The following is a 9,817-nucleotide window of genomic DNA, read 5'->3' as shown; positions in this document are numbered from 1 at the left end:
ACAGACAGAGTGAAAAAAGGAGAGGGACAGACGGAGAGCAAGGGAGGGGCCCGCACAGGAGGGAGGGGATGGAGGGAACAGGGAGGACAGGCAGGGAGGGGACCCAAAAGATGGCGCAGAGCAAGGCCAAGGGGGCGGAGCCAGGCAGGTGGGGCAAGAAAAGGAAGGAGAAAGGAAGTAGGATAGAGGGGAGGGCAGGGAGGACGGACAGAGGACAGACAGATGGAAGGAACAAGGAGAGACAGATGGGAGGGAGGAGAGGCAGATGGAGAAAGGGGCCGTGGAGGGAAGAGGGCAGGGTGGCGGCAGCAGGGAGAAGGTGAGGGCAGAGGAGTGGGAGAGGCAAGTGGAGACCCCAGGAAAGGTGAGGGGAGAGGGGAGAGGGCCAAAGGGAAGCCAGCAGGAGGGAGGGCCCGAGTTGTGGGGGGCCAAGCCACCAAGGACAAGGCCACAGGAAGAGAGGTGAAACGGGGCAAGGAGAGGGAAGAGGGGACAGATGGCAGCATGGAGTTTGGGGTCAGGGACCAAGGGAGGAGGGGTGGGGGAGCAGGGCACCAGAGAGCAGGCAGTCAGACAGAGTTGCCCAAGAGGAGGAGGAGGTGGGGTGGAGACCCAGCAGGGAGAGAGACAGAGAGAGAAAGAGAGTTAGAGAGCTGAGGAAGGCCATGGGGGGAAGGAGGAGGAGGACGGGCCGTGGCTCCTACCTGCTCTGCCACCTCTCGCACGGACTGGACGCTGGTTCCATACAGGTGGCTATTGTACTGGCCGGCCTCGATGAACTTGTGGGCCTGAATGTCCTTCTCCATTTTCTCCCGGGACGACACAAAGTGGTAATCCCGGCCATCTATCTCGTATTCCCGCTTGGGCCGCGTCGTATCTGCCAGGAAGTCACCCCACCCACCAAAGATCTAACCACCATCCCTCCAGCTTCAACCTTGCCTACAGCGACCCCCCAGGAGAGCCCAGCTGGTCCTCCAGGGAAGGGGGCTGCTGGGGAGACCGAGGCCAGGAGAGAGGGGTGGAGCTGCCTCCCCCAGCACCTCTGGGTCGTCCGAGTCTCCGGCCTGGGACGGTCCCGGTGGACGTGAGGGTGGCTGAGCAGCACCCTTGTCTGAGAACCCCTGTGTTCGGAAGTGACTCTGCCTGTGACCCCTTGGGCCCCACCCCCCACCGCCCCCCAAGGCCCTGCACTTACGGGGAACACAGGATCCGAACTTGTCGGGGAACTCGGAGAGGAGATCATCGTTGGCGCGGTCCTTGGTGGGCCCGAGGATAATGATGGGGCGAGCATAGTGCACTGAGGAGAGCGTGGTGGTCAGGCAGTGGCAGAGATCAGGGTCAGGCAGGGGGGAGGGGCAGAGCCGGGGCAGGGGGCTGGGCCAGGGCGCGCTGCCAGGGCTCACCTTCCATCTGTGTCACTGTCTCGTAGCTCAGAACCGAGTCTTCTCGACCTAACAGGAGGCAGGGCATCTACAAGTGCCTTGGAGGCAGGGGATACAGGGCCCCCACCGGCCTTCCCGAGGACTCAAAAGAAGCCCAGGGCCCCTCTCCCCGCAGGTCTTCCCAAACTGACCCAACCTACCCTGTGATCCAGAGCTGGAGCCCCAATCCTACGGAGACAGAGCAGGCCATGCAGTTGGTCAGGAGTCCAGACCCACGAGCTCCACCGCCCTGCCCACCTCCGCTCTTGCACCAGAGCTCCCGGCCTTCTCCACTTACCTTGGCCTTTAACCGTGACCACTCCCGTCGCTCAACCCTGAGGAATACATGGAGGGACGGGGGTAGAGAAATGCCCAGTGAAGGGCCCTCTTGCCCCTACCCCCAGGGCAGCCGAGAACTCCGTCTCCCAGCAGCCCCTGGCCCCACGCTCCTAAATGCGGTGTTTGTCCCAAGGGCTCACGTGAGTCGTGGTGCCCACAAAGGGTCAGCAGACAGATCCCCAAGAAGTTGGGGGTGGACCCACACCCTCCCTGCTGGCTGCCCACCCTGGGGCCCTTGGGAGCTTCAGGGGCAAGAAGGCTCACCGGCGCTTGCTGGGGATAAAGCCGATGTCATCAGTCTCGCTGTCGGAGTGGACCCGCCGTGCCTGCCACCACTCCTCATCGCTGGCATCAATGACATGAAGCACGTCCCCGAAGCGGAAGCTCAGGGCCTGGCTCAGGAAGCCGCAGTCCTTGGTCTTGTCATAGTCAAACAGGGCCCTGGAGGGCAGGTAGCCTCCAGTCAGTCTGGTGAGGGCCAAGGCCCCTGAGAGCCCAGAGGTTCTGCCTAGGGGTCTACAGACCCGCATGGCCACTGGTGGCTTTCCCAGAGATGCTGTGGATTCTGATGAACCCCAGAACTGTGTGGGAACCTAAAGCTCTACAACTATGAACAGCCATTCAATCCTCGCTATGTCAGGGATCAGACAGCCTACGGATCGGGGGCGATTTTGAGAGTAAGATTGAGAACAGCACCCTCCTAAGAAAGCAGCTGCCACATGCATGCACGCCAGTCACAGGGGTAACACGGACCCAAGTCCGGCTACCCTCAGCAGTAGAGTAGCCTTAAGTGACAACCTGTAAGTGACAACTCCAGGGTCAGGACAAGGGAAGGAATGACTGCAGAGATACCAGAGATGCCAAGCAAAGCACCAGGGCTAGAAAGATGGGAAGGGACTCCAGGATCATCAGCATCATCTGGGAGTCAGAACTGACCAGCCCCGGGAGCTAACTGGACCCGACAAAGAGAGAAGGGCCGAGCGAGGCTCCGGTTTGAGCCAGGTGTCTCGGCAGACAGTGGTGCCATTCAGGAAAAGAGACACCGACTGGGCAGGACAGAGAGCACGAGCGCACGGGAGAAGAGATGAGCTAGCTCTGGGGCATGCTGAGTATGAACACCTGTGGGACAACCCAGGGATGTGTCCAGAAAGCAGATGGCTGGAGCTGCAGGTCTGGACCATGGGGAAGAGGTCAGGCCTGGGCTGAATGCTCTGAGAGACACTGGCAGAGCGAGCAGAAGGGGAGGCCATGTGAGCAGACCGGGAGCCCAGAGGGAGGGAGGGGAAGAAGCTCAGACAAACCGCCTACACCTGGGCAGACAAGAAAAAGGAGCCAGTGGGAGGAGCCCTAAGAAGGTAGCAAAATGCCACCTGGGAGACAGGGTCAGCTTGGAGAGAGCGGTGGTCCACTTCCCCTGGAATGTGTTATCCCATGGGGCTGGGCAATATTCCAAAAGTTGAGAGGCCCCCTGCTCTGCCAGGCATTAACCTTTGAGTTACCAGACTGTGTGGCAGCTGGGGGTCCTGGGGGAGTTGCCAGGGTGACTAGGGGCTAGGAAGCAGTAGGGATCACTGAGGCTGAGGCTGTTTTCTAGTCGCTAGGGAGTGTTTCTCAATGCTAACCTATGCGTCTCCAGCCCTGGAGTGGGAGGTAGGACAAGAGCCAGGCAAGACTGAGGAGGGAGAGCTGGCTGGGGGATGAGGGGCCATGAAATGAAGAGGGGCCCAGCCAGGAAGCATCCGACCTGATATAGAAACCCCTTTTGGGGTTGCTCCGCAAGGAGGCAGTCCCTGAACCCAGGCTGCTGTTCATGAGCTGTTCCCGAAGGTCATGGATCTTGGCCTCGAACCGGCTGTACTCTGAGGAAGGACAAGAAGGTTCCTGAGCTCTGGCCTCCCTACTGTCTCCCTCCCTACTGTCAGCCTCTCCCCTCCCCCTCCCCCGAACTCTGCAGAAGCCAGGAGACAGAGTTCTGAGCACCATCTGAGAGGCGGAGCTTCAGGCTTGGTTATTCCTGTTTAGTTACTCAGCTGTGTCTAACTCTTTGCAAACTCATGAACTGTAGCCCGCCAGGCTCCTCTGTCCATGGGATTTCCCAGGCAAGAATCCTGGAATGGGTAGCCATTTCCTTCTCCAGGGGAATCTTCCTGACCCAGGGATTGAACCCATGTCTCGGGCCCAGTACCTTCGGGTTTATACTGAGCGATGATCGTGACTGTCTGACCCGCGTTCTTCAGGGCAATGGCAGCCTGCTCGTGGCTGGCATTGCGGAGGTCAACGCCATTGACCTAGAGAGAGCGGGGAGAGCTTGAGTCACTGGAGATGGGGGCCGGGCTCCAGCCTACATGAGCCCTGGCTGGAGGGGAGGGGGTGGTCCGGGCAGGGGCTGGTCTTCCCTTACCGAGAGGATCTGGTCCCCCTTCCGCAGCTCCCCACTGAGGTCTGCGGGGCCGCCGGCCAGGATGAAGGAGATGAAGATGCCTTCACCGTCCTCGCCACCCACGATGTTGAAGCCCAGGCCCGTGGAGCCCCGGTGGATCACAATCCGCCTCGGTTCTCGGGGGACGTCTTCCTCCCCCAGCAGGTCCTTGGCCACGGGGGAGTAGCGCCGAGGGGAGGTGGGGGTCATGGCGGTGGGGTAGTCAGTGCCCAGGTAGCTGCTGTGACTGATCTCATTGTCCAGGTGCTGGGAATAAGCTGAGGGAAGACATGGGCGGAAGGACGGATGCAATGGAAAATGCACGGAGGGAGACAACGCCCACCACTCCACCTCCTCCCGAGGAAAGCAGCAGAACCAGGCTCAGGGGAAGGGCACGTCACTATGCCAGAGAAACAAGGCTGGGGTGTAAGGGAACATGATGGTCACAGCAATGTCAGGGAGCAGGAATTCAAAGGGCATGGTAGGGGTGGGTTCTCCTAGGGGCGAGTGGATCTGAAGGGTACATGACCTAGGTATGCCAGGGGTATGGAGCCAAGGGGAATATTAATACCAGGCTTTGGGGCTTTTAGTTCAGTTGAACCATCTCTCATATCATCTATAAAATTCCTCTCCCTGTTTCCCCCACTTCCTGGTCATTCACTTGGTGAGAAAACTAGGTCATTTGTCTAGCAGAATTTCCCACCTTCTTTTAGGAAATAGTGGGAAACCCTAACAAGTAGATCACTGCTTACATCCCTGCCCTGCATCTCCTGTCAAGTGGTCACCTGTGTAGAGACTCAAGTTCAATTTTTGACAGAATTATTTCCTAGATGCTGCTGCATACTTTCTGCATCACGACATGATGCGATGTCAGGTTGCGTTTTTTGAGATACAAATCCATAGGTTGGGGTGTTGTCAGCCTGATCCATTCATTATAAAGCTCGCCATTAGCCTCTCACCTAAGAGTTTTAGCAGCCACTGACCATCACTGCCTGGACTTGACAGTTCACTGAGGATGGCAAATAGTGCCCATGTATATTTCTTTTTTTTTTTTTTTTGAGGAAGGAACATTTATTAGTCAGAATTTGTCTGTAAAAAAGAATGTTCCCCGGTCAACCACTGGTCACTCTACGGTGCAATATGCATAGGAAAAGAGAATAAATGCTTGACTCTTACCCTTTGCTTGCCAGTATTCAGAATGTACAAGTTCCCTAGCATCTTCCAAAGGTACCTAGTTGTTTTGAAGTATCCTTATAATCCTGTAGATTTTTAAATATTTACTGAGTTTTGGTTGAATGGCCAGTTTCAACTTGGCTCCTGCCTTTGACACAACCCTTGAATATCTTCCTTGCTTTCTTCTTTTTTTAAAGGTTTAAAAGATAACTTGTTCTTTTAATGCTTTTGCTAGAAGATGGGAAAGTTCTCAAGTGAAAACTTGGTGGTTCAGATGGTAAAGAATGCACCTGCAATACAGGAGACCTGGGTCCGATCCCTGGGTCAGGAAGATCCCCCGGAGTAGGGCATGGCAACCCACTCCAGTTTAGCCTGGAGACTTCCACGGACAGAGGAGCCCAATGGGCCACAGTCCATGGGGTCACAAAGAGTTTTGCTAATATGAAAGATGTTACAAGTTCATCTTACACATTCCTTGCTCAAGTCTTAGATCTGGCCCTTTCTCCAAGGACCCAAGGTTCCCTCTGATAGGTTATAGTGTCTAGAAACAAGGCCATGTGATTTTAATATGGTCTTACAGTATGATTTCAGATTTGGATGAAGTAGTCACATCTCATTCTTTTCCAAAAATTTCTTAGCTCTTCTCCCAAATGTAATTTTCCAGTTGGGGGTGGGGGGTGGTGAACATTAACATTCTGATGAGGATTGCATAAAATTAGAGAAAAACTTGGAGAGGGTTGAGATCTTTAGCATATTATGTTTTTTGCATCAGGAAACATGCTGTGACTTTCCAGTTCTTTAGTGTTCTTTTATGCCCTACAGTAAAGTTTCATCATTTACCTGATATAAATCTGACACAGGTCATTTACTGATATAAATCTGCCCTCTGATCAAGCTTATCTTTCTAAGAATTTTTTTAGAGATGTTTTTAATGTGAACCATTTTTAAAGTCTTTATTGAATTTGTTACAATATTGCTTCTGCTTCATGTTTTGGTTTTTTGGCTGAGAAGCATATGGAATCATAGATCCCTGACCAGGGATTGAACTCATACCTTCTGCATTGGAAGGTGAAGTCTTAACCACTGAGCCACCAGGGAAGTCCTCTAAAAATTTTATAGCTTTTTTCCTATAGCAAAAAGGATCTTTTTACCCATTATATTTTCTTATTGCTAGGAAGTCACTAGTTCATGCTTTTTATCTTACATATAGCCACATTCTTAACCCTACCTATTATTTTTAAGGTTTTCATTTAATTTACTTAAATTTTAATCTAGATGGACATAAGTATAACTTACAAATAAGGATAAGTTTGATTCTCCCCACTGAAATGTAACATTTATTCTTTTTTCTCTTGCTACCCTGCCTGAAATCTTTACAGCAGTGATTCGCAGCAGGGTAATTTTGCAGCCCCCCTCACCCCCAGGGGACATTTGGAAAAGGGGATGACAGAGGATGAGATGGCTGGATGGCATCACCGACTCAATGGACTTGAGTTTGAGTGAACTCCCGGAGTTGGTGATGGACAGGGAGGCCTGGCGTGCTGTGATTCATGGGGTTGCAAAGAGTCGGATACGACTGAGCGACTGAACTGAACTGAACTGAAAGACATTTTTGGTTGTTCTGACTCGAGGGGAAGGGTCCACTGTCATCTGGTAGAGGCCAGGGCTGCTGTTAAACATACTATAGTGCACAGAACAACGCCCCCCACAACAAAGAATTGCCGAGTACAAAAATGTGAATAGCCCCAACGTTGAGAAACCCTGCTCTAAAGCAATGTGGACTAACAGTAGCAGGAAGAGGCTTCCTTGCCTAGTTCCTAACTTAATGGACACACAGATAGGATTTTATCATTACAATGTGTTCACTGTTGATTTCTGATAACACTTTTCAATCATGTTAAGGAAAACTCCTCTGTTCCTAGTATACTAAGTTTCCCTTTCAGAATATGACGTTGAATTTCATCAAATGCCTTTCCCACATCTGTGTGAAATGAACTTACTGTTTTTTCTACCTTTTTTTTTTTGCCAAGCCACGTGGCAGATGGGATCTTAGCTCCCCAAAGACCAGGGATCAGGGATCGAACTGGTGGCCCCTGGAGTGGAAGCATGGAGTCTTAACTGCTGGACTGCCAAAGAAGTCCTTCCCTCCCTTAACTTTTTAAATACAATGACTCATACTTAGAGGTTTCATAATATGGAAACACCTTTAATTCCCTGAAATGAACCCAACTTTGTGACAACGTTACTCCCTTAATATGCCCCTGTGTTTGTTTTGCAACTATGTCATTAGAAACTTTTACATCTCTGTTCAGAAGCAAAATTAACCTATACTTTCCTCTTTTTTTTTTGGCTGAACCATGGGGTTGCAGGATCTTAGTTCCCTGACCAGGGACTGAATTCAGGCCACAGCAATGAAAGCCCTGAATCCTAACCACTAGGTCACCAGGGAGCTCCCTACTTTCTTACATTATCCTTGTGACCATTTTCAGATGCCCTTATAAAATGAAATATGAAACGTTTTATCTTTCCCTATGCTCAGAAAAAGCATAAGAATTACCTAGTCCATGAGGATTTGATAAAATTAGCCATAAAACCATCTAGTGCCTTCGGGGGGAGGGACTATTGACAATCTTTTCTAGTTCTTTGACGGTGACCAATTTTCCATCTATTCTCCAACTAAAGGAAGTGATAGAGGTTCTGGCCAGTTCAGGGGAAGGATCTGAAGAGGCAGGGTCAATGGGGATGTCATGGGGTGACTGGTGGGGGGCATGGGGAGCTCCAGGGTTTGGAGGGCTCTCACAGGTCGTGATGTCTGGGGGAGCATAGCTGTCACTCAGGTAGGCATTGCTGGGCTTGGCCACCTTTAGGTAGACCACATCGTACGTGTTCTTCAGGGCTGCCACGGCATCCTCATGCATGACGTCCTCCAGCCCCACGCTGTTGACCTGGGGCCAAGGGAAGCAGAGCTCAGACAGAACCGGAAACAACCTCAAGATGGACGTGCTGAGGGCGAGCCCATCAGGAAGGTTGAGCAGGCACCAGGCCAGCAGGCAAGACCCAGGTGTGGGCTAGAAGAGTGATGGGGGCCCCCACTCACCGCTAGGATCTTGTCTCCGATCTGTAACCTCCCGTCCTTGTGGGCAGCACCCCCTTCGATAATCTTGGTCACATAGATGCTGTTATCTCCAGGGATATGTTGGTTCCCGACACCTCCAGCGATGCTGAAGCCAAGACCTGGGTGGAGGGAGGGCAGAGGTGAGTCCCCAGGTCCCCTGGGGCAGAGGATAGCGGGAGGGGGGTGGCAACCTAATTGGGTCGCTACCTTTAGGCCCCTTGATGAGCTTGATCTCCATGAGCTTCTCAGCCGGAGGCTTCCGGCGCATGACGTAGAGGCGGACAATAGAGCCTGCCTCTTTGAGGGCCTCCACCGCCGCTGAGTGGGTCACCTCCCGCACGTCCACTTCATTGACAAACAAGATGCTATCGTTGACCCTGAGGGCAGCAAGGTGGGCCTGAGCCAGGAGCTTCCTGCCGCCCTGGTCCTCCCTTTCAAGGGAGCCAGCATCCTAACCCGTCTCCTCTCCCCACCTGAGACGGCCGTCCTGGGCTGCAGCCCCACCGGGAATGATCTTGGTGATGAAGATGGAAGGGTCATCGCCGATGTGGGGGTTATCAGTGCCACCTGCGATGCTGAAGCCCAGACCTGAGTTACCCTGGGCAGAAGGAGGGGAAGAGGGTCAGCTCCCCTCACCGCCTACTCTAGACTGGGTGAGAGGGGAGGGGAGAGGGTTGGGGAGCTGTGACCGGAGCAGGAAGGGACAGGGTTAAGAGGCTGGCCACTGAGAAAACACGGGCACAGAGAGGAGCACAGACAGGGGGCAAGGGGGGAGGACCTGGGCTGCATGAGCCTGCTCACCCTTTCCAATGTGATCTCCTCGTATTCCATTTCCCCCTCTGTCCCGTTCACCTGCAACTCCAGCACGGGCCAGAAACACAAAAGCCATGAGACAGACTTCCTGCCTGAGCACCTGACCCTACCCTGCTGCTGGGACTTGGCCTTCCCTCCTCCCTTCTGTAAAAGCCCCAAAATCTAAACAACTCACATATCCTGGGGCTTCTAGGGTATCTGTGTTGACAATCACAGGGGGAGAATTGGCCTGTGAGGGAAAAAAGGAGATGAAAAGCTGCCTGAGCCTTGGCTCAAGAGGGAGCCCGTAACCAAGAGACCCCCCCACCATGGCTACCCTCTCAGCCTCTTAACCTGGCCCGCTCTGTTCCCCTCAACTCTCTGAAGGACCCAGCCTTGATCCACGTTACAAACACACAGGTACACGTGCTGGCCCCAACTCTGCCCAGCCCAGGCCCCCTGCATGTGGAAGGAGGTGTCTGAGAAGCAGGAAGAGAGAGACAGCCAGATGGGGGAGCAGCAGATGGTATAGAGCCGGGAGTTGGGGGGGGGCCGGCC

The 9,817-nt window shown here is 53.5% G+C and overlaps 1 protein-coding gene across 6 annotated transcripts in view; it reads right to left on the bottom strand.

The window, feature by feature from the left end:
• DLG4 (discs, large homolog 4 (Drosophila)) overlaps window positions 1-9,817 on the bottom strand; it is a 23,152-nt gene that overhangs the window by 2,388 nt on the left and 10,947 nt on the right. For 4 of the 6 annotated variants that reach the window (XM_010847346.1, XM_010847349.1, XM_010847352.1 and 1 more), the window contains 15 exons: window positions 9,456-9,509; window positions 9,269-9,319; window positions 8,941-9,065; window positions 8,675-8,844; window positions 8,450-8,586; window positions 8,153-8,297; window positions 4,162-4,457; window positions 3,946-4,048; window positions 3,505-3,619; window positions 2,025-2,201; window positions 1,720-1,756; window positions 1,583-1,610; window positions 1,404-1,451; window positions 1,196-1,297; window positions 705-877 (listed from right to left, as the gene is read on the bottom strand). In XM_010847346.1, coding sequence (XP_010845648.1) covers window positions 705-877; window positions 1,196-1,297; window positions 1,404-1,451; window positions 1,583-1,610; window positions 1,720-1,756; window positions 2,025-2,201; window positions 3,505-3,619; window positions 3,946-4,048; window positions 4,162-4,457; window positions 8,153-8,297; window positions 8,450-8,586; window positions 8,675-8,844; window positions 8,941-9,065; window positions 9,269-9,319; window positions 9,456-9,509 — 1,761 coding nt within the window. Of the gene's footprint in view, window positions 1-704; window positions 878-1,195; window positions 1,298-1,403; window positions 1,452-1,582; window positions 1,611-1,719; window positions 1,757-2,024; window positions 2,202-3,504; window positions 3,620-3,945; window positions 4,049-4,161; window positions 4,458-8,152; window positions 8,298-8,449; window positions 8,587-8,674; window positions 8,845-8,940; window positions 9,066-9,268; window positions 9,329-9,455; window positions 9,510-9,817 lie in introns of all 6 variants that reach the window. The other 2 variants (XM_010847347.1, XM_010847348.1) reach the window with 1 other exon arrangement.

This window comes from Bison bison, unplaced genomic scaffold (genome assembly GCF_000754665.1).
Source record: "Bison bison bison isolate TAMUID 2011002044 unplaced genomic scaffold, Bison_UMD1.0 scf7180017864249, whole genome shotgun sequence".
Classification (NCBI taxonomy): domain Eukaryota; kingdom Metazoa; phylum Chordata; class Mammalia; order Artiodactyla; family Bovidae; genus Bison; species Bison bison.
Note: the sequence above shows the minus strand (reverse complement) of the source record. Positions and strands in the feature narration are given on the sequence as shown.